Below are 25689 nucleotides of genomic sequence, written 5' to 3' on the forward strand. Positions count from 1 at the left end.
ACCATAGGGATTATAAGCAGCCAGGAAGGAAGGAAGGAAGGAAGGAAAGAGAGAGGTACAGAGAAATAGAGGGAAGCTGATCGGATCACAGCAGAAAGTCGTTGATGAGAAGACAGGTACGCTGAGTTTACTGGAACACAGGACTGATGTGGATAAAGGCTTCTTTTAGTATGATTCAGTGACAGTGGCTTTTATGGATGTGTAGGACTGCTGGAGACTATTAGGTGAGTTTCTTGTGCTTTACTTGTTTTAAGTTCCTTTATCTATATTTCAAATAGTAACACTACTATAACTGATTCTAGAATTATGAAAATCCTTTATATTGTTAGCATAAAATCCAATCGATATCTATACAAAGGTTCCTCTTTAGCAAAAAAAATATAAAAGCCATAGGCTAGGCTAATGACTATAATTTGTGCTTAAAATCCTGCAATTTCTTATCAAAATGTATAGGTGTAAATAGCCACTGGTTTGTATGGAGAAGTTGTCAAATTTTTTATGGATGTTGATATCGATTTGATGTTGTTTTTTCCCCATTTTTCCTTTCCTTAAAATCTTTTACTTTCCCTATATTTTAGATTTTTTTAAATATTTTTCCTCTACAACTGTGTAATGACTGTCAGAGCAAGCACCAGAAGATGGAGCCGGGAGTTTATACCTCGTACAGAAATAAGATCGGGTTCAAGCTCCCGGGAGAGGTCTCAGTCCAGAGAAAGACCCCGACAGAGGCAAGTTTTTATTCCCTATGTGCCTTCTTGTTTTTTTATGTATCTTTTTTATTTCGCAATTTTATTAATTGCAATACATTTTAAGATGGCATTACACGATTGTTCATGGATGAGCTAAAGAAACAAATCTACAATATGCATATTGTTTAAGAAGTAGTAGATACCGTCCAGTGAGCTACTGTATATAACCAAGGCAATCAATATCCTAAAAACAGATCCACCTTCTCTGGGCCTATAGAGAATGGGGTAAGCTTAGGTTGGCTGCATCTTAGTTTCAATTGGGAAGAATCTAAGAACTGCTCTTCCTCCACAGGTGGACTGCAGCATTGGCAAAATAATGGGAAGAACCAGCTTGAGGGTCTACTGGCCTTCTGGTCCAATAAACACCCTATTTAGTTGTGCTTGTCATAATCCCTTTACTTAATTTTTGTGCTATTCTGCACCTTCTGTGTTGTTCTTAACAAACCCCAACTAGATACTCAGGTATCACTAACTATGTTGGCAGCACAATTTTCCTTAACTTTCACCCGACATACTCTCCCTAGGCTATACAGTATAGCCTCTTGTTATGGGAGACCAACTTATGACCCTTCCCCTGGGAGTGCCCTCCAGCTTGTCGCACCTGCTGAATTGTTGATAACATTCAAGTGAAGGGACTGGGTTGCAGTAACCCGACAGAGCTAAGACATAGGGATGGAGCTGTCCGGGTGCTATGAACAGCTGATTAGGGGTGTTAGGATAAGTCATCAATATCAACTCATGGGAGTCCGACACCTAAGAATAGGTCATCAATATCAATTCCCTGAAAAAACACTTGAAAGAGGCCACTGAATTGAAAATACTTGACTTGTTGCAGCTCTCCTAGCAAAATCATTTCTTTGGGACTTTGCCACAGGACTAAATAGCATTTTGTGGTCATATTTGGTACTGCAAGTAAATTAATGTTATGTGTAAAGATACTATTATATGTATATTTTATCAAACCCGTCTGTTCTGAAGCAAAAGAATAAAATTCATATTAAAACACTATGATAGGAATTTGTAATTTGTATAGTCTCTAATATAATGTTTAAAGTATTTGCTGCCTAACTCGCCAAGTTGTTTTTGCCGCAATTACCTAATATCTGTGGTCTATTTCAGAAATAAAGCTATAAGACAGCATTTTAAAATTCCTACAGAGGTCAACTTTCCCTGAATATGGCCACAATTGGTATTGTGGTAGCTTTTGCAGTCAAAGGACCATGAGCTGTACTTAGGCAGCTGTAAAATGTAACTGCTGGTTTGCACTGAGCACCAGGTTGGCAGACAATGCCAAGGAATACCTCTACGTATACATGAAAGCTTGTAAGGGGATCAGAACTTACTTGGGTTATCTTTTTAGCCAGTGAGGAGTATATGTGGCTGCCTAATTAACAATAGTCGAAGGAAATAGGAGGACACTGTGTACTTTTAAAATCGCATATACAGAATTTACTCATTTTGAGCCATATAAGGCTTTGAAAAAGAGCCTGGAGGGGTTTAGATTGTGTTGATTCTCTATATGCGATTCAAGTCTTCAATAAAACACACCATGGCACACTACATACATGGATTAATATAGGCTGTGGGTCCTCTTCAAATGGCAAACCAATGCACACTCTGCACAAACTTTGAGGTAGTGCGAGCATCACTCACCTCTACTTGCTAGCTAACTACCATGCAGTTTGTCTGGGCCTCTCTTCCCCAGCTGCGTCATCTCTCAGTTCACTCTTACATTTCTGGCTGCATCTCCCTACTGTGTGCTGACTGAGATGACCATGAGGTCCTCTTGGCCACCTCAATTTAGGCTGTGCTCAGAACATGCTACACAGAATGAGGACACCCCAGGCATGACTTCTCTGTTGACTTGTGACTCAGCCCAGTATTTCCACATATCTGGCAATATCTGGAGTATGATCATTTTCAACCCTCTTACAAGCTTGGTGTATTAATACAATTATTGACCAGTGATTGAGATTAGTTTTGTTAAATGGTGAATTATGGAATCTAACTAGTGTCAGGCTAAAAATGGGAAGCAAGGTGGGGGTAATTTTTAACACAATAATATGGCCCATAATGTTCATCAGCAGAAAACTCTAACTTTATCTGACTGAAGATCACTTTCCACTACAATTTGTCAAGTCTTTGTATTTATAATCTGTAACCAGTTAGCCCTAGAGTAGTTTAATATAATAGAACTGTACATGTTCCAGATATGTTTAGTGCAGTAGCCCAGAATAGGGGAATAGGGTAATTGCAAACTATTCTTTTTATATAATGTTTTTAAATGTTATTTAACATGTTAATGCCTCATAATGTACCAGTATATCTCTGTATGGATCACTTGGGTTCAATAATCCTGAATCTGCCCTTGTAGAAAGTTAGGTGTTGGATTTAGGTCCGCCCGTAGCTCAGTTGTCTAGTACTAGTGGAAGAGGTGAGAAAAATCTACATGTGCTCACTCCTCAAAGAACTAGGCCTTTATCCCAGAGAATCAGTATCTTTGAGTAATTTACAGAGAGAGAGAGAGAGAGTCATCTCAACTGTATAGTACTTCAGGAAAAGAGAAAGAAATTAATTAGAAGGTCCAGAATCTGCATAGATAAACATTGGAGTCAGTCAGTAAGGTATTTGATGTTTAAGGCTTCAAAGGGGTTGGCCCATCTCATACATTGAGGGCATATTGCTAGAATATGCCCTAATGTCTGATAGATACCGGTGCCACTTCAGGGATCCACACCTATCTCTACAAAAGGAGCTCACAAGGTAAAAGCGGGCGCACATGTAACATGTCCCTTTAAGGCACTGAGAGGAACATTGCTAAAACATCTTTCACTCTGGAAACACTCTCTGATTTTTTATTCTTTGACTATATATTTGACTATATAATGTAGGGTAAGCCATTATTAAAGACTAAGATAAAAGCTTTTGTGTATACGTGTTTTATTTAATGTGTAATTTGTGGATTGGCAGTCATCTTGATTGCTTCTCTGCTTGGGTATGATTTTCCTGAAGAATTCTACATTTCCCATCATGCCTGGCTTTGCAGAGACAGAGGGAGCGGAGTCTCACCCCACTGCACTGCTTTGTGTAATGGCAGCCATGACAGATTAGTGACAAAGAGCAGCTGTCCCCTCATGCTGCAGACTGTGTATTTCTATGTGATGTAGCTTGAGCATGTCTGCCCTTTCTGCCCCATCATCTATCTCTACCCTTGTCAGCTACTACATGCAGAATGCAGGGTGACCAGTGTGCAGCTCGAAATCACAGAACTACACTGGAGAGTCAGCAAGCACAGATAGTACAGACGGACAAACAGTATGATTCAGAAGGTTTATATAACTGCAGTTAATCACTGTATACAGTCACCTATTATATATCTGCACTCCTGATAGGGGAGACTTAATATCTTCAACAGAATACTGGGATATATACAGGAAGATTGGGGTGGGGAGGGGTCTGAGAGCTGCCAGGAGGGATTTAATTGGTGATGATTTTATACTGTAGTTCACATGAAGTCAGCCACAGAGCAAGGTGTCAGACTTAGAAACATAGAAACATAGAATGTGTCGGCAGATAAGAACCATTTGGCCCATCTAGTCTGCCTAATATACTGAATATTATGAATAGCCGCTGGCCCTATCTTTTAGGAAGGATGGCCTTATGCCTATCCCATGCATGCTTAAACTCCTTCACTGTATTTGCAGCTACCACTTCTGCAGGAAGGCTATTCCATGCATCCACTACTCTCTCAGTAAAGTAATACTTCCTGATATTACTTTTAAACCTTTGCCCCTCTAATTTAAAACTATGTCCTCTTGTAGCAGTTTTTCTTCTTTTAAATATTCTCTCCTCTTTTACCTTGTTGATTCCCTTTATGTATTTAAAAGTTTCTATCATATCCCCTCTGTCTCGTCTTTCTTCCAAGCTATACATGTTAAGGTCCTTTAATCTTTCCTGGTAAGTTTTATCCTGCAATCCATGTACTAGTTTAGTAGCTCTTCTCTGAACTGTCTCTAAAGTATCGATATCCTTCTGGAGATATGGTCTCCAGTACTGCGCACAATACTCCAAATGAGGTCTCACTAGTGCTCTGTAGACTTGAGATCACATGAGCAGGTTCCCATAATAAAAATGTTCAAAATGTATGGATGCAACTGATTTAGGCCTCTTGCACACGACCGTATGGCTTTTTCTGTATTTTGCTGTCCGTTTTAAACATATCCGTTGTTCTTTTTTTGTTTTTGTTTCAGTAGCGTTTCCGCTTCCGTTCCGTTTTGCTGTTCAGTTTTTCTGTTTGGTTTCCGTTTGTGATCCGTTTTTTGTGGATCGCAAATGGAAACGGAAGCATACAATAATGTTTAAACAGTAAGTACTGTGACACAGTGAGGGGTTGTGTCTGGCAAGGCAGGTATTTTCCTCCCAGCATGTGCGGCTGGGCTGGTTTCCAGATACGGAGTTTCCAAATACCAGACCGGAGTTTAAGTGCCAATCCGGGTTTTGGCAGCACCTGGCTGTCCTTAAATAGGCAGCTGGGTTTAGCAGAGATGTCTCTGTTTTTGGGATCTGAGGTGTTGTGCCGTGCTGGAGGGCTGGGAGCCGCATGCTGGGGAAACAGGCCCCCTAAAGCCTGCTGTGGACTGCTGGAGGCATAACTGCCAGCAAGGTGACTTGTGTTATATGAACTTTCCATTTTGTGTGAATTAACACCAAGACTGCAAAGTTGCGTGCTGTTTTGTGCAATTGCCTCAAGTGTGAATAAACACTGACGTTTTGAGTTAAGAACTTGTATTTTGCCTCTGTACTGTGCCCGCTGACCCTATCTACCAGAGCGAAACCCCACAGAACATTGAAAAATTGGGCTGGGCAAAAAATTTTCAATAGATGGTTCCACAAAAACGGAACGGATACGGAAGACATACAGATGCATTCCGTATGCATTCAGGTTTTTTTTGCGGAACCATTGACTTGAATGGAGCCACAGAACGTGATTTGCGGGAACGGAAATACGGAAACGAAATGCATACGGAGTACCTTCCGTTGTTTTTGCGGACCCATTGAAGTGAATGGTTCCGCATACAGACTGCAAACGGAACACAAAAAAACGGAACGGAAACTGAAAAAAATACGGCCTTAGGATGTAACAAATTACACTGATAGGATACTGGTGGTGAGTTAGTAATCTATGTAAAGTAAAAAAGCAACAAAGTGCTTCATTAATCCTGTACCCCTGTACAATTATAGCCACCACTGCAAGAAAAATATTGCCAAAATAGTTTGGAACTGTGTTTTGATATAGTTGGATCTACTACAACTCTCATTTTGCACTTTAGTAAAGAGAGACATTTAGAACTGGCCTGGCACAATTTGCTGGCCACTGTTCGTACATCTCCTGCTTTGCACCCACACCAAACCCACAACACCAAGAGCATGTTCTGATGTCACGAACAGGATATAAGTCCTATGTGTCCTAACAAGCAAGTGGCCTTACTACTGGGTTGGAAGCCCTAAAGAGACTTTATTGTGCTACCATAGAGTGTTTTCTGGATTCCACAGCCATACTGTGCTGCAAAGACTCATCCTGGATGTTATCTCTCTGCTTGCATTCTGTGAAAGAATCATGTCATGCCATTGGCTGCACACCAGCCCACAAGGGGTTAATCAGCCATCTTGGATCCATGCTGCCAGCACTGAAGCTACGCCCAACAAAGTGCAGGAAACAGGAGAGTGTATGCCCTGCAAAGAGCAGCAGTAGACGTTTCTCCTATGTGCTCCACTCATGGGTACCTCTAACCAGACACCGCTTTCCAAATAAAAGCTGCAAAAAAAGAGAAAGCAGCACAGTATGTTGCTAGAAGATCTGGCAACCCAGAGGAAGCTAAGGCCAGCAATGGTTAGGATGCTACTCACTGTGCTCCAGGTCTCTGGGGTGTTCACCACCATCCCTTGTACCACATTTAATAATCAACACTCCTGAAAGCCTGGAGAAACCTCTTCTTGGGACAGAGATTCACGTTAGACCACTGTTCCAAAGAGCCAAGCTGCGGGAGGGATACATGGAGGCAAAAAAACCATAAGATGGCGTGGAGACTTCTGAGGATAGATCAGTTACCTCTGCCGCTGTCTCCAGTGAGAGAAGTACAAGTGAAAGTGGAGACAATTCTGGGGCCTATATTGGTCCCTATAACCTTTGACCGTTGGGTCATCCCTACTGGGAATCGGGTCATTGTGCCCATGAATGCTAACAGAGGAATTCTGAGATACCATCTGATGCCATGTCTTTGTGACTACTCCCCCTTGTCACTGGACCCAACCACCAAGGCCAGATGTCTCAACAAGGTCAGTAGCCAGATGCTGTGGATACCAACCAGACTTGAAGCCATTCCTGCTGATGGAAGAAACTAGAGCCAAGAGAGAGAGCCTAATATGAGAGACTTGCTACTGTTTATGTGTTTTTGGCCCCATAAAGCCGATCCTACAGCCAGGTCCATAAATATTGGGACATCGACACAATTCTAACATTTTTGGCTCTATACACCACAATGGATTTGAAATGAAACTAACAAGATGTGCTTTAACTGCAGACTGTCAGCTTTAATTTGAGGGTATTTACATCCAAATCAGGTGAACGGTGTAGGAATTACAACAGTTTGCATATGTGCCTCCCACTTGTTAAGGGACCAAAAGTAATGGGACAATTTGCTTCTCAGCTGTTCCATGGCCATGTGTGTGTTATTCCCTCATTATCCCAATTACAATGAGCAGATAAAAGGTCCAGAGTTAATTTCAAGTGTGCTATTTGCATTTGGAATCTGTTGCTGTCAACTCTGAAGATGAGATCCAAAAAGCTGTCAATGTCAGTGAAGCAAGCCATCATTAGGCTGAAAAAACAAAACAAACCAATCAGAGAGATAGCAAAAACATTAGGCGTGGCCAAAACAACAGTTTGGAACATTCTTAAAAAGAAGGAACGCACCGGTGAGCTCAGCAACACCAAAATACCTGAAAGACCACAGAAAACAACTGTGGTGGATGACCAAAGAATTCTTTCCCTAGTGAAAACACCCTTCACAAAAGTTGGCCAGATCAAGAACACTCTCCAGGAGGTAGGTGTATGTGTGTCAAAGTCAACAATCAAGAGAAGACTTCACCAGAGTGAATGTAGAGGGTTCACCACAAGATGTAAACCATTAGTGAGCCTCAAAAACAGGAAGGCCAGATTAGAGTTTGCCAAACGACATCTAAAAAAGCCTTCACAGTTCTGGAACAACATCCTATGGACAGATGAGACCAAACCTCGTCAGTGAAGCATGGTGGTGGTAGTGTCATGGCGTGTGCATGTATGGCTGCCAATGGAACTGGTTCTCTTGTATTTATTGATGATGTGACTGCTGACAAAAGCAGCAGGATGAATTCTGAAGTGTTTCGGGCAATATTATCTGCTCATATTCAGCCAAATGCTTCAGAACTCATTAGATGGCGCTTCACAGTGCAGATGGACAATGACCCAAAGCATACTGCAAAAGCAACCAAAGAAGGGAAAGAAGTGGAATGTTATGCAATGGCCAAGTCAATCACCTGACCTGAATCCGATTGAGCATGCATTTCACTTGCTGAAGACAAAACTGAATGGAAAATGCCCCAAGAACAAGCAGGAACTGAAGACAGTTGCAGTAGAGGCCTGGCAGAGCATCACCAGGGATGAAACCCAGCGTCTGGTGATGTCTATGCGTTCCAGACTTCAGGCTGTAATTGACTGCAAAGGATTTGCAACCAAGTACTAAAAAGTGAAAGCTTGATTTATGATTATTATTCTGTCCCATTACTTTTGGTCTCTTAACAAGTGGGAGGCACATATGCAAACTGTTGTAATTCCTACACCGTTCACCTGATTTGGATGCAAATACCCTCAAATTAAAGCTGGCAGTCTGCAGTTGAAGCACATCTTGTTCGTTTCATTTCAAATCCATTGTGGTGGTGTATAGAGCCAAAAATGTTAGAATTGTGTAGATGTCCCAATATTTATGGACCTGACTGTAGATCCTTTGTAACACTAAGGGTCTTCAGCTTTAAGTCCAAGTTGTGCACGTTGCACCTCTCCTTCTCTTCTCAAGTTAAACCCCAACATCTGAGAAGCCTGCAAAGTTCTAAACTCTGTAATCAAAGAAAGACTCTATTGAACTAGAGCTTCTTTTGCTTTCAGTTTTGTGATATTAAAGTGAAGCACCAAGGGAAAAGACTGAAATGTTACCTGTAATCTCTGAGATTTATAGCAATGTTTAACTAAAGAACCCAGTGTTAAGTATTCAAAAGTATCTGTAAGGAAAATTTTACTCTCTTCCCTAACGGTGTGTCCCTAACACATGATTTCAGTGGCCAGCTTGAATTAAGCCTTACCGGTACCGGGAGAATGAAGAAGATAGACCATATGAACACATGTCTATTTCCAATCCATTCTGGTTTATTCACAGCTGGCAAACAGTTTTAATAGAGGGGGTTGAGCTTCCTTTACATCCAATCATATGTTAGCATTAGTATTTGACCAATAGTATGGTCACACATAAGCTCTGCATTAACATCATAGCTGACTCATAGTAACAGCATTTGACCAATCAGGTATATACACATAGGCTAGCATACAGTTGAACGAGATGTCCTTTTATGGCTAGAAGGCTGTTCATACTTTCAACATGTATGGATTTCCTGAAACAGTTTAAGGAAGTGTCTCACATTCCATAGGGGGGAGGGAGGTTTTGTAGTGCACTAACCAAATGTAATACACGTGGCTAAATGAGACAAAATGGAGTCACATATATCCCATCAAATCCCCTCTTAGAACCTTATATATATATATACTATATGGTTCTTTCTCCGCTCTTCCTTGGTTTGCTTATAAGCCTTTAGGTATTCCATATACCCTTCAGGAGTATAATCCTGAGGCTTTGTTGAGGTTGTGTTTACCTCTTCTACCTCTACCGGTGTATAGAGGAATGTTAAGTGTACCCCTCTTTCGGCCACATTTTTTACATATGACAAGAAGGGAGGGCGCACACTGTAGACAACAGCAGAGACCCACTATTGCAGCGACCACGGCGAGTACCACTCCTAAAACATATCTTATTTGACCAAAGTCAGGTATTCAGCCAAAAAGCCAGTCCCACCAACCTTGGTCAACATCCTGTTTTATATGTTTCCTCATCTCCTCTAATTGGCCTATTTTATCTTTTATTCCACGGGAGTGATCTAATAAATTGAAACAACACATCCCTGCGAACGCTGAGCATCCTACACCATGCTGGAGCAATAAATAGTCAATAGTTGCCCTATTCTGCAAGATAGCCTTTTCATACGATTGTATATCCAGCAGCATATCTTGCAGAACTGCACTAGTGACATTTATCTGTTTTATCATAAAACAGGCAAGTTTTGATATTGTCCTGTGGTTATATATGGCCAACCCTGGTACTCCTATCAAAGATACCCCTAAACTCATATATTCTGATCTAGAGAGGAGATTCACATTATAATCACAATTTTCCGGTAACTGTAGGGAAGTGTCTCTCGTGTGTCGTGTCTGCACTGCTGGAAATAGTGGTATCATTGCTAATGTCAGCCTGGCTATTGTACAGGGTCCCTCTGTAATATTGGCCGGTATGTATGTGTAACTAGTATTCCCACAGGCCAATACCCATCCTGTTGGTAGAGGTACATGTTTGTCTAGGGATGGTACTGTTTTTGTAATATTACATTGCATATTCTTTCCTGATATTATCTTTTTACAACTACCTAAATCTCTATCACAAATATTTGGCTTAATCTTATTCTGCATTTTTGCTTGTATGCAGGGAGGCAATAGTGTCTCATCACAGGTGAAGTTATAACATATTTCTGCTGCTGTGACAAGACCTGTAATTATTTCTATCATATTACTCTGCAGATTCTCATATGTAGGACAGTCATAACAAGCATGATAAGGATTTACATATCCATATTTAACATCATGATCCTCCAAGTCTGTGTCGTTCCATTGGGAACGTAGGAGCTCCGTCCATACGTCTAGTGGGGTGGGGACTGCTACCAGACATGTCTCCAAAATGTTAGATGCCGATAAAGTGGTTTGGAGACAAAAGTCAGTTAAGTTCAGAGTTTTGGCCAGGTACAGCCATAAGTTCTCCTTTGTCTTGCATAGACTGTCTTCCCCTCTGCATTCTGTTTCCAGGTATATCTGTCTGTTCCACAGCCATGGGACAGTAAGTAGGAGACACAAAATTACAATTATTAAGGCACTACATCTCAGCCATCTCGAGGAATTTCCCGACTGCGTCATCTCGTTGGGGGTCAAGGCTGTCTGCCTCCGTTAGTACCCCTTCTGTATCTTCTTCGAGGTCAAGGCTGTCTGCCTCCGTTAGTACCTCTGGGCCTCGTTGGAGGTCAGGGCTGTCTGCCCCCGTTAGTACCTCTCTTTTCTTCACCAACTTAATCCTTGTGGCGTGGATCCACGTGGGCGATTGTTCAGTGAGGACCGCTGTTCTGGTGATCGCGACTACCTCGGTGGGTTGTCCGTAGGTGAAACTTTCTGGTTCCTTTCCCTTCTTTAAGATCTTGATCATCACCTGGTTGCCTATCCGGAATGGACGGGTTAATTCCTGTGAAAGAGAAGGAGACTTACAAGCAACTTTTTCTTTAGTTTTACTGAGGACTTTGATCAGATTAGTACTTCTCTCTGATCAGGTCCAAGTCCCCTTCCTGCACCACCAGGGGGCGTCTTGCCCATGGTGTGGGGAAAGGCCTACCCATGAGTATCTCAATGCTGTTTATGTCCTACTCTGTGGAATGTCCTACTCTGTGGAAATGTGCTACTTAAGATGGAAGCACTGTGTTGGGGAATGCATAACTTCCCCTCTTCGCAGACTAATCCTATCTCAGGATTTTTCTGCAATACTGGATAACACCAGTCCTGCTGTTCCTGTTCAGTGACATACCACTGAAGATCAGTAAGTATTTGCAGCATCTCAGGGGTTGGAGATGCCAAACATGGCATCTCCCAATGGTTATACAAACCTGTGAGGTTGCTTTTGGCAACTCATTTCGCCATCTTAACTGCCAGCGCATTGCCCTGTGAGACATGATCCTTACCATCTGCTGCCGTAAATCCTCTCCTCTGCCAGATCATACCATGGTCCCACACTACCCCATGTGTGTACCTACTCTCAGTATGAATGGTGACAGGTCTATCAGCATGTAGAATACATGTCCTAGTGAGTGCAATAAGCTCAGCTGCCTGCTGTGTTGAGTGCGGATGTCCTTGAGTAGGCCTACAACATCATGAGTGGTGTGCAAAATGGTGTAATGTCACATTGTGAAAGAATTTGCCGACTCTACCATCATAGCACAGGCTGCAAGAGAACGCAGACATGCCGGCATCCCCTGGACAGAGGTGGGCATTACCTTTGAGAAAAACACACAAGGACGCAACTTGCCTCCGTTTTCTTGTGTCAGTACACCCGCCATGGTTTTACAATTTTGGCGTGCCAACATGTGGAAGGGCATATTATAGTCAGGGAGGCCCAGCCCTGGACTCGACATGAGCGAACATTTCAGATAATCAAATGCATTGTACATTTCAGAAGACCATTTAATCAAATCTGGATTTCCATCCAGAATGGCTTGCCTCAAAACATTGTCAATAGTGGGAGCAACCAGTAATCCATTGTCTACCGTTTATCATACCAAGGAAAGATAACATTTCTTTCTTGGTGTGCGGGGCGACCAAACCCGCAATAGACTGGACTCTTTCTGCGCTGATTCTCCGTTCACCTTTTGTGAGGACAAAGCCCAAGTATTCAACCTGCATTTTACACCATTGCATTTGCTTAAGTGTCACTTTGTGACCACATCCTGACAACCATTATAACAGTGATAAACCATCCTGAATGCTGGCCTCCGCTGACATGCTACACAGTAATAAATCATCGACATATTGCAGCAGCACAGAACCTTGGGGGGATGTACCATGACTCTAACATCGCTCGGAGGACTATGCTGTACACTACAGGTGAATCAGCATATCCCTGGGGCATCTCTGCACCAGGTCAGTTGGCGTCTGTCAAAGGAAAAAGCAAAAAGTAGTCTGGTTATCTTATCAACTGGGATAGAAAAGAAAGCATTTTTCAGATCTATCACACTGAACCAAACAGCGTCTGCTGGAATGGCAGATAATAATTAAGTGACATCAGGTACAACAGGGGCTATAGGCACAATGATGTTGTTGATGGCCCTTAAATCCTGTACAAAGCGGGCAGCACCATCTGCCTTTGTCACTGGATTCACGGGCGTGCTGTAGGGTGAAATCACCTCTTCCAGGATTCCCTTTTGTAGGAATTCTTCTATCATTGGCCTAAGCCCATCAAGTTTCTCTTTTAACAGCAGGTATTGTTTCTGGAACACTGAGATGACACCTGGTTTCACAGTAGCTGTGTAATGTGTGCAATCTATGAATCCTGTGTCATATTCATTTGAGGACCATAATGCAGGGTTAATATTATTCTGGGTGGTCCTGTATGTTTGCAAGAATCAGTGGCACTGGTGTAGAGACTGGAATGAGACCTGAGTGTACTCTTATGTCCTGATTCTTTGCTGATACCTGCAAGTTAAGCCTAATGAACAAATCTCTCCCTAATAGGCTGACTGGGCAATCTAGTATAATGCTAAATACATGACATGATGTATTCCCTGTCCATGGTTTCTACTGGTAAGGAATCTGTTCTGTATGTCCTTGTCAGTACCCCATTTATTCCCATAGAGGGCTCACATTTCCTTCCTGACACTCTGAGTCACCTAAGTCCGCCCCTTTTGGTGGACGCTTTGGTCTGTCTTCTGTTCAGCCATTAGTATCTTAGCTGTCCATACGAGCAGAGCTCTGATGTTAAGCACAACACTGAACATGTAACATGTAACTGCAAACATTGAAACAAACAGATCTGACAATACAGACATGAACACACAAAGGGCCCATAAAAACTTTTCATTGAAATAAAAATGTACAGCTTGATCAATGCTGTTGGTACCAATAAAAAACCCAAAAACTTCCAATAAAATAAAATAAAATTCTTAATGCGCATATTTAAAAACAAATACCGTATTCCATACGCATTCATATACATTTTCATGTACTCATCTTCACAAACCAGCTCATAACCACGCCCTTATACATAAAATATGAATTACACACACAGCTCTGCTACGTACATATAACTCAGAGCCACACCCATTCACATTCCACTGAATCATGTATCTTTCACCCAATCACACAATCTCTTTGTTACATCCCAAAACTTGCAGCACAGACAAACACAGCAATTACTGATGGTCTGTCGCTGTAAAACAATATACATGTTAATCATACAGTCATTTTGTTAAAATTAACAAATCATCTTATATGCCATGTCGTTTTTTTTTTTTTTTTTTTTGTTTTTTTTTAGTGTTACACACATCGCCACTTATTGTATATAACTAACACTTCCCCCATTTCCTCTGCCTTGCGTCTCCTATTTCAGGAGTGTTGAAACAGGGGAAGTAAAGCAATACATCAAGGACATTCAGCTGTACCACATGTTCCTCAAACTTTTACTCACATCTGAATAAGAACTTATTGGGTGCAACCTTAGATTGATACGAGTGGACACTTCTAATTAGCATCATCACTGCAGGCACATTTTAAACCATCGGAACATGCAATTTGGAAAGATACAATCAATACTGGAGCCCTGTCTGAAATATCTTATAGATAACACAGGTTAGTATCTTCACATTGCTGCTTATGCATTACCAATTAGCAGCCCCCCTCCCCCCTCAACCCCCATATGAAATTCCTGAGCAGAGGAGAGGGGTGAGATGGGAGGGAGTTCTCTCTGAAAACACATCTCAAACAGGACAGGAAGAAGTTTTTTTTGTAGTACTACAAGTGACATTTTGGAATGTGGTGGGGGGGAGGGATGCCTCATGGCAACCTTTGTTCTCTATAGGATTCAAAATCCTCCATCTTGAAATAAGAAATGCTGCTCATTTCATTTCTCTAACTTCAAGTTCTCTCAGTCACTTCCCTATACACTTTTTCACCATAACTCAGCTTGCACCAGGCTATTATTATCCTTTAACAACTTCTCTCTTCAACTATCAATACACTTATGCATTAACTGTCCATCTTTTAGTGCTGTAATCTCTAATTCCAGGGACTATAAATCGTCACTATTTAAACACACACAGATTATTAGGGCAACAAAACTTAACCAGTTCATTTCTGAACGTTTAACACAAGCCCTTTCTAATTGCAAACACTGAGACACTTTTTCCCTTGCCATGAATTAACTTCCTGACTCTGCTGTGTCTTCTCACTCACTATAGCCCCCCTTCACAATCACAGGAGCTCTGATGTAACTGATTTTCATCCCTGCCAGCCTGGCATAACATTCTGTTTCACATTTTAACTGTCAATTCTCAAATCTTGCCCAATTGTCTACTCATGTGTTAACTAGGAAATAATTTGTGGGACTAGACCGTGCAGCAAAGTTTACATGTTGGCAGTGATAGAAACAGAATGATTTCAAAGCGGGATGCGACCGTAAACTTACCACCCGGCCAACATCTCACACAGACAGATAATCTTAATACTTCTAAAATACTTATACTATATATACATAAGAGTTAATTCAAGCTTGTATCCTTCTGTTCCCAGAACAGATATCCTTATATAGTGCACTATCTCTTAACGATATGGACTTACTAAGCCTCTTATAATCAACATTTTTACCTAACGATATGGACTCTGATATGAGCCGCTTACAATCAACAAGCTCCCTGAGCTTTTGCGCGTGTCCCAGACATCGCAATCCACTGAAATCATAAATAGATGGTTCGACTTACTTGAATGGGATTTTTGGTCATTGCTCCCAGGTCCAAGGCGGACAAAAATTGATGTCTTTCACGGTAGACCTGAAGAGTTGACCCTCCCAATCCCGGACGAGCCCCCAAATCTGTAAGGAAAATTTTACTCTCTTCCCTAACGGTGTGTCCCTAACACATGATTTCAGTGGCCAGCTTGAATTAAGCCTTACCGGTACCGGGAGAATGAAGAAGATAGACCATATGAACACATGTCTATTTCCAATCCATTCTGGTTTATTCACAGCTGGCAAACAGTTTTAATAGAGGGGGTTGAGCTTCCTTTACATCCAATCATATGTTAGCATTAGTATTTGACCAATAGTATGGTCACACATAAGCTCTGCATTAACATCATAGCTGACTCATAGTAACAGCATTTGACCAATCAGGTATATACACATAGGCTAGCATACAGTTGAACGAGATGTCCTTTTATGGCTAGAAGGCTGTTCATACTTTCAACATGTATGGATTTCCTGAAACAGTTTAAGGAAGTGTCTCACATTCCATAGGGGGGAGGGAGGTTTTGTAGTGCACTAACCAAATGTAATACACGTGGCTAAATGAGACAAAATGGAGTCACATATATCCCATCAGTATCTAAGCCACAATGTGTCTTGTTTGCTCTTGCCATGGACTCTGACAAAGCTGAGGTGGAATGGACTTTAAAATACTCAAGTCCCCTGTGCTCATTGTTGCTATGTTTCAGGAAAGGACTTTAACTAATTTAAAGCACTGCAGTGCCTTTACTAGCAAGATAGTATTCCTAGCCATTACCCGTTGTGCAGAAACCATCCAGCTACTACCCATTTGCTACAGATAGTCATGTGCCTAGATCAGTAATGGCTAACCTCTGGCACTCCAGCTGTGGTGAAGCTACGACTCCCAGCATGCTCTATTCATTTCTGTGGAGTTCTGAGCACAGCCAAGCAAGTGTGTCTCTTGGGAGTTGTGGTTTTACCACATCTGGAGTGCTGGAGGTAAGCCATCACAGGCCTAGGTTAATTTCTGTTACATTTTGCATATGCTTATTAACCCTTCTTTTGTAGCAAAATTACAGAGAAAGGAGCCAGCTCAGTTCTGCATGTTTGAGCATATGCATCTTGCACAGCAGAGGGATTCTGCGTCGAGAACGTTGAGGACAGCTTATCTCACAATGGGGAGATACAATAACCCAAAATAGGGTACTTGCAAACTGTTCTTGCTATGTAATGTTATTTAATATGTTAATGCCTTGTAATGTACCAGCATATCTCTGTATGGATCAGTGTGGATTAATAATCTAGACTCTGTTCTGTAGGAAGTAAGATGTTGGACTTAGGTCCGCCCCTAGTTTGATTATCTTGTTCTAGTGGAGAAAGTGAGAGGAATCCACATGTGCTTACTCCACAGAGAGCTAGGTCTTCATCCCAGAGAATCTCCAGCGTTGTCCACAGATACAAAGAAGGAATGGGACAATCTCCATGAAGTTGCAACAGCATGCTTAGTCTCAGTAGTGATGTGCCTATTCACTGCACAACCACGCCAAGTTAGTTCATAGTGTTATCATTGATAATAAAACCACTCCACAATATAACAATAGGAAGTGCCCTCTACCTTTTTATTACAGCATTTAAGTCTCAGCATTGAAAAATGGCCTGATTAGTCACAGGGGATGATTGATGATGAATTGATTATTGTTGCATACCCTTAGTAACCAAAATACCATCTATATGTGGCAAGCAGAGTGTTCATATCATCTTTCACTGATTAAGTGAGTAATGACATGAACAAATGTAAATGAATTACACCCCTAGGGTCACTGAAAAGCTATACAAGTGGTGAAATTACAATTGCTGGCTGTTTCTGTAACAAATCTACCTGTTCGTGCTACTGTGATGTCCGTCTCCACCCGCCACCATGGCTTTTGATGCCTCGATGACACTCGCAACATGGCTGGGTGATGATTGCTGAGAGGTCCCGGGCACCACAGCTACACACTGTGTTCAGTCGTCCAGCCAATTTAGAGGTCTGACTGACTGGCCAGTCAGGAGGCACAATTAGCGGGATGAAGGTCACTGCAGTCAGTCTGAGAGATTGGCTCTCTATTTGAGACCCTTCCTTTTTGATGTTCTTGATTGTTGGTTTGTCTTCTGATTCCCTGATCAAACTTGTCTCAGTACTCCTCTGGATTAATTCCTGTTGTTCTGATCTGGATTTGACCCAAAACCATTTGCCTGCCCATTCTTGCAGTTACTTTCTGGTTATTTGACCTGGCTCTGACCCTGACTTCGCCTTCGGCTTCCTCTTGGCTCTGATGTTCCTCTCTGATTATCCAGCCTTGACACCAGGCTTGTCTGTTTACACTTACACCTGTTTTTCTCCACCAGAAGGCAGCTACTCTACAAGTGCAAACCGGAGATTAGCAGGAACCAAACCCAACCCTCCTCACAAGGCAAGGGTGAATAACTGACTGCTCATTCTCTACAGTATATTACAGTTTCTTCCTGCTCACACTTACAACTCCCCCTCCCCTACACAGACACAGCACCAGAAAGTATCCTGCTCCATATAATCATTCAAATATTGAACCTTTGATCCCGGTGGAGGTTATTCTAGTTGTGTCAGTTGTTTTAAGTCATAATGCATCACATGTTCTTCACCGTTTTTCATGTTTATTAAAATGAATACATATTCCCATTTCCCTGAAATGAAGAACAACCACCAAGATCATAAATGTCTTATTATTGGATGAGGTTCCAGCTGCAAATTTGGCACAACAATCTTTCCTAAGTACACATATATAAACCACATACGACCTCTATTGTCAATCCATCATTAATCTCTAATTGTCTTGTTTAGTGTACATGAATGATCCCAAGGAATCTGCATGGTGACCATCACATAAGGCTACTTTCACACTAGCGTTCGGAGCGGATCCGTCTGATGTTTCATCAGACGGATCCGCTCCGATAATGCAGACGTTCGCATCCGTTCAGAACGGATGCGTCTGCATTAAAAATTTTCTAAGTGTGAAAGTTGTCTGAGCGGATCCATTCAGACTTTCCATTGAAAGTCAATGGGGAACGGATCCGCTTGAAGATTGAGCCATATTGTGTCATCTTCAAGCGGATCCGTCCCCATTGACTTACTTTGTAAGTCTGGACGGATCCGCTCGCCTCCGCACGGCCAGGCGGACACCCGAACGCTGCAAGCAGCGTTCAGGTGTCCGCTCACTGAGCGGAGCGGAGGCTGAACGCTGGCAGGCGGATGCATTCTCAGTGGATCCGCCTCCACTGAGAATGCATTGGGGCCAGACGGATGCGTTCGGGGCCGCTCGTGAGCCCCTTCAAACGGTGCGCACGAGCGGACACCCGAACGCTAGTGTGAAAGTAGCCTAACATGAACATATCATAGACATGCGAGGATATCGGCCAGAAAAGGGTTAAGTACATTTCACAAGAACAGATTCATTTCTCTAGTGCTGTGATTGCTATGAAAAGCACAATCTTCCGTCTAGCTATCCAGCAATCACACCATCTAATGCCTGGAGGATGGACTGGAGGTGGAGACTGTTCAAGCTATAATATACCACCTGTGCAGTTATGCCAGTGCTGGTGCCATCACAACAGGGAGCCAATACACTTTTCTCAGGTAGAGTCATTTTGTGTTGCTCTGACTGTTAGTACTTTGTTCTTGATGTTGAAAATTGCATTTGTCCTCATACATGACAGAGAACCCTTGTTCTGTATGCAGTGTGTAGAGTAGGTCATCTAGTCTGTATATAGGCGGCTGTAACTAAAAGTGGGTGTAACTGGATGGTAGTTGTGTGTTCATCTATGGTGTAGATCTATAGTATGGAATAATAGAGGATTAACTTTTTAACAATATTCTTTCTTTCTTAAACATGCTGTAAATCAACTGGTTAGAAAGATAATAATTCTTTGAAGGACACTTTGAATTTGTACCCTGCAGGTATTATTACTGTATTGTCTTTGCTTGATCTGTTCACATTTTTGTTACTTTTTGTATACATAAAAGTCAAGCACATAGGATTAAAGATAATCCAATTCGATTGTTTGAACAAATGTCTATTTAGCTTGTCCCTTGAAATGTGTAATATTTTACTAGCAGATAAAAAAAATGTTTTTTTCACTTTTATAACCTATAATCATAAGATACTACAGATGCAACTTTATACAGTACCTTATGTATAACAATCGAGATTGATGAGTCGTACCATTTTAGTGAAAATCATCATGTGAAGTCTGGGCTTGTAATAAAACAATGAAGTTAAAGTTTTGTATAACATTTGGATTACTCTTCTTGATTGAAAATATATCATTTCAGTGTAAGTTGAGAACGTAAAATATGAAAATTCAAGTCTTTTATTTCTTAGTCCCTGACTCATCTCACATACAGGACTTCTCAGGTTAATTTGCATATGTATCAAATCGGTTTTTTTACACAATAAAAGCACACAGAGCTATGGGGACTGGATATTGCAGATGTGCTAGCGGCCATCTAGCAACCCATGTCCTCAGCTCTATACACAAAATCCCGGTGACAGGTTCCCTTTAACCCCTTAAGGACTCGGCCCTATTTCATCTTACAGACTTGGCCATTTTTAGCAAATCTGACCAGTGTCACTTTAAGTGCTAATAACTTTAAAACGCTTTGACTTATCCAGGCCATTCTGAGATTGTTTTTTCATCACATATTGTACTTCATGACACTGGTAAAATGAAGTTAAAAAAAATTCATTTTTATTTATAAAAAAATACCAAATTTACCAAAAATTTGTAATTTCTATAATACATAGTAATACCTCCAAAAATAGTTATTACTTTACATTCCCCATATGTCTACTTCATGTTTAGATCATTTTGGGAATGATATTTTATTTTTTGGGGATGTTACAAGGCTTAGAAGTTTAGGGACCAGTTCAGGTCTGAAGTCACTTTGCGAAGCTTACATAATAGAAACCACCCAAAAATGACACCATTCTAGAAACTACACCCCTCAAGGTATTCAAAACTGATTTTACAAACGTCGTTAACCCTTTAGGTGTTCCACAAGAATTAATGGAAAATAGAGATACAATTTCAAAATTTCACTTTTTGGGCAGATTTTCCATTTTAATAATTTTTTTCAGTTACAAAGCAAGGGTTAACAGCCAAACCAAACTCAATATTTATGGCTCTGATTCTGTAGTTTACAGAAACACCCCATATGTGGTCATAAACTACTGTACGGGCACACGGCAGGGCGCAGAAGGAAAGGAATGCCATACGGTTTTTGGAAGGCAGATTTTGCTGGACTGTTTTTTTGACACCATGTCCCATTTGAAGCCCCCCTGATGCACCCCTAGAGTAGAAACTCGATAAAATTGACCCCCATCTAAGAAACTAAACCCCTCAAGGTATTCAAAACTGATTTTACAAACGTCGTTAACCCTTTAGGTATTCCACAAGAATTAATGGAAAATAGAGATACAATTTAAAAATTTCACTTTTTTGGCAGATTTTCCATTTTAATAATTTTTTTCCAGTTACAATGCAAGGGTTAACAGCCAAACCAAACTCAATATTTATGGCCCTGATTCTGTAGTTTACAGAAACACCCCATATGTGGTCGCAAACAGCTGTACCGGCACACGGCAGGGCGCAGAAGGAAAGGAATGCCATACGGTTTTTAGAAGGCAGATTTTGCTGGACTGGTTTTTTTGACACCATGTCCCATTTGAAGCCCCCCTGATGCACCCCTAGAGTAGAAACTCTAAAAAAGTGGCCCCATTTTAGAAACTACGGGATAGGGTGGCAGTATTGTTGGTACTAGTTTAGGGTACATATGATTTTTGGTTGCTCTATATTACACTTTTTGTGAGGCAAGATAACAAGAAATAGCTGTTTTGGCACCATTTTTTTTTTTTGTTATTTACAACATTAATCTGACAGGTTAGATCATGTGATATTTTTATAGACCAGGTTATCACGGATGCGGCGATACCTAATATGTATACTTTTTTTTAATTTATGTAAGTTTTACACAATGATTTATTTTTTTAAGCAAAAAAAAATCATGTTTTAGTGTTTCCATAGTCTGAGAGCCATAATCTTTTCAGTTTTTGGGTGATTACCTTGGGTAGAGTATGATTTTTGCAGGATGAGATGACGGTTTTATTGGCACTATTTTGGGGTGCGTGTGACTTTTTGATCGCTTGCTATTACACTTTTTGTGAAGTAAGGTGACAAAAAATAGTTTATTTAGCACAGTTTCTATTTTTTATTTTTTACGGTGTTCATCTAACGGGGTTAGATCATGTGATATTTTTATAGAGCCGGTCGATACGGACGCGGCGATACCTAATATGTATATATTTTTTTAATGTGAGTTTTACACAATGATTTCATTTTTGAAGCAAATAAAATCATGTTTTAGTGTTTCCATAGTCTGAGAGCCATAATTTCTTCAGTTTTTGGGCGATTACCTTGGGTAGGGTATGATTTTTGCGGGATGAGATGACTGTTTTATTGGCACTATTTTGGTGTGCGTGTGACTTTTTGATTGCTTGCTATTACACTTTTTGTGATGTAAGGTGACAAAAAATGGTTTATTTAGCACAGTTTTTATTTTTTATTTTTTACGGTGTTCATCTGAGGGGTTAGGTCATGTGATATTTTTATAGAGCCGGTCGATACGAACGTGGCGATACCAAATATGTATACTTTTTTTATTTATTTATGTAAGTTTTACACGATAACAGCTTTTTTAAAACAAAAAAAATTATGTTTTAGTGTCTCCATATTCTGAGCCATAGTTTTTTATTTTTTGGGCGATTGTCTCAGGTAGGGGCTAATTTTTTGCGGGATGAGGTGACGGTTAGATTGGTACTATTTTGGTGGGCAAACGACTTTTTGATCGCTTGCTGTTGTACTTTTTATGATGTAAGGTGACAAAAAAATTGTTTATTTAGCATTTTTTTTTTTTTTTTTTTTTACGGTGTTCATCTGAGGGGTTAGGTCATGTGATATGTTTATAGAGCCGGTCGATATGGACGCGGTGATACCTAATATGTATACTTTTTTTTACCAATTTTTTTTTAGTTTATTTGGGGAAAATGACGTTTTTGTTTATTTTTACTTGAAACTTTTAATTTTTGGGGGGAAAACTTTCTTTTTTCAACTTTATTTTCACTTTTTCTTTCCCACTTTGGGACTTGAACTTTTGGGGGTCTAATCCTTTACAATGCATTCCAATACTTTTGTATTGGAATGCATTGGCTGTATGAGTAATACTGTGTGTATTACTCATACAGCTTCCGGCCTGTGAGATCCAGGGGGCTGGATCTCACAGGCTCGTCACCGGAAGGCAGCGCGATGCCTTCCTTAGACATCGCGCTGCCTTCCATGCCATCGGGTCCCCCCTACGGCCGCATGGGGACCCGATGGCTCGCCCGATCGCCGCCGCAAACCGCAGGTAAAGCCGCAAACCGCAGGTCTGAATTGACCTGCGGTTTGCGGCGATCACCGATACGGGGGGGGTCACATGACCCCCCCGGCATTGTGACAGGATGCCCGCTGAATGATTTCAGCGGGCATCCTATCACAATTAACCCCCGCCGCGCCGCAATCTATTTTTAAACTTATGACGTACCGGTACGTCCTGAGTCCTTAAGGAGTAAGCTTGTTTGGCTTTACATAGATACATAGGTCAAAAGAGACACAGGTCTATCAACTCCAACCTTTCTCAGATTGATTATATGAAATTCATATTAGAGTAATTATAACCCTCAATGCCATTTGCAATTAGATAAGCATGTAGCCCTTGTTTAAATGCTACCATCGTATCTGCCATCACTACCTCTTGGGGTAGGGGCTGTGATGGCTAACCTCCGGCACTCCAGCCAGGGGCGTAGCTATAGGGGGTTGCAGAGGTAGCAGTCGCTACCGGGCCCAGGAGCCTGAGGGGGTCCAAAGACTCTTGTGCCACATAAGAAGACACCAGTATTATAGAAAGTGCATGCAGGTCAAGTTACACCTCTGGCTGGAGGGAAGGGGTTAGGTCAAGAGTTGGCATTGGTGGGGGGGCATGCCATTTCAATTTTTGCCTCCAGCAGCACGAAGACTATGTGCTTCCCTTCCCCTAGCCACAAAGCACTGAGGGAAGGGGGGCCCAAGCTGAACTCTTGCACCAGGGCCCATGAGCCTTTAGCTACGCCCCTGACTCCAGCTGTGGTGAAACTATGACCCCCAAGATGCACACTTGCTTGGCTGTTCTCAGAACTCCATAGAAATGTATGGAGCATGCTGGGAGTCGTAGTTTTACCACAGCTGGAGTGCCAGAGGTTAGCCATCACAGGGGTAGAGCATTCCATAGTTTTACTACTCCAACTATGAAGTATTCTTAAAATTCCAGTGTCTGAAACAGTAACCTTTTTTTATGAGCAAAGTTATATGCAAAGAGGTGTCTCCCAAGAAAGAGAACCTAATGAGCAAAGCTACATATACTGTAACATGTACTGTAGTGAGCTGTACTTGTTAGTACCACCTCAGTGCAGAGCTTTATATAGACTGCGCTCCATTCTCACCATATTGGCTGGCACCATTGTCATTTATTCAATAGATCATATAATTTTGTATCAGTGTTTACTGTACATCTCTCTCATCACTGTGTGCCATTTTAGAATGACTGAGTTCAATTACCTGTTAATTTATAACGTTATTATGTACATTTCTAATGTTGGGCAACCCAAAAATAATAATTTCTCTATTTGATATAGTTTAAAAGAAAATATCTTTACCAAATATCAGAAAACCATCCTTTGATGGACTATACAAATTCACTTGAATTTGTAGCTATTACTTGCAAACTCAGCATTTTCCAGTTTATAGCCATTCACTATGCTCAATTGTCTTAGCTGAACTGATAAGAATGGTCCTAAAGGGATTATGTCACTACAGCAAATGGAATTTATCATTTAGAGAAAGTTAATACAAGGCACTTACTAATGTATTGTGATTGTCCATATTGTCTCCTTTGCTGGCTGGATTCACTTTTCCATCACATTATACACTGCTCATTTCAGTGGTTAAGAGCTGTAACTGATCTCCTGGCACCCCGACCGGGTACCTCCATCGATGGATGCTCCTAGCGCTTCCCGAGGACTCCAAGCACTCCGCTTGACACCGTAACCGCCACAGACCACATGAACCGCCGAAGCTTGGTTGAGGTCTCGTCATCTCCTACCCACCCTGGACCTATGACAAGGCTCCAGGCTCCAGTGGGTGAACCTCTCCTAAATCCAGAGAGCAGGAACAGCTCTTACAGGAGCTAGTAGTTATAGCCAGGGGAGTATAGAAAATCTTCAGCGTATAGCAATCCCCAGTGTCGATCAGCTACCCAAACACCAGCCTCAACATGATGAAGGGTAAAACAGGAACTCTTTATTGAACACACAAGCATTGACTTATACACATTTTCCAACAAGGTTACCACCCACAGGGTTTTGTAAAAACAACCAATAAACACGTACAATACAGTAAAACACTCCCACACAAAATCCTCCCCTCTGCCTGTGATAATATTACCTTACACAATGGGTTAATGTAATCATCACAGGCAGGAGAATTCACAATGTCTTCTGTCCTGGAGACAACCGAGGAGTAATTCAATTATCTCTCAGGACAAAGGGAAATCGCCAATACACATGTGGAGACAATAGGACAGACATCACTACTCAAATATACAATGTCCCACCCTTTACAGTACACATAGACATTTAACATATCCCAAAATCGCACGAATTAGACCAGGGGTTCAAAAGTTTAGCATGGGCTGATGAGAGGGCCCATAACCCTGGGGCAAGAGGCTGGCAAACAGGCCCCTCCAAAACCCAGTGGCGAGGTTGGTTTCGCCACAAGACCACTCTGCAATCCATCAGCGGTGGCCGTGCTTGCATACTATCAAAAAAGCACCAGCTTGTGCACGCTCCCACAGTCCTGGTCACCAGAGAGGCCAG

The 25689-nt window shown here is 41.5% G+C and overlaps 1 protein-coding gene across 1 annotated transcript in view; it reads left to right on the top strand.

Annotated features, from left to right (window-relative positions):
* The first annotated feature begins 612 nt into the window (after positions 1 to 612).
* Positions 613 to 25689, top strand: part of TRPM8 (transient receptor potential cation channel subfamily M member 8) — a 141930-nt gene continuing 116853 nt past the window's right edge. The window contains exon 1 of the mRNA XM_040440269.1: positions 613 to 728. Within this exon, the coding sequence (XP_040296203.1) occupies positions 613 to 728 (116 nt within the window). The remainder of the gene's footprint in view (positions 729 to 25689) is intronic.

The sequence above is a fragment of the Bufo bufo genome, chromosome 7 (assembly GCF_905171765.1).
Source record: "Bufo bufo chromosome 7, aBufBuf1.1, whole genome shotgun sequence".
NCBI lineage: Eukaryota > Metazoa > Chordata > Amphibia > Anura > Bufonidae > Bufo > Bufo bufo.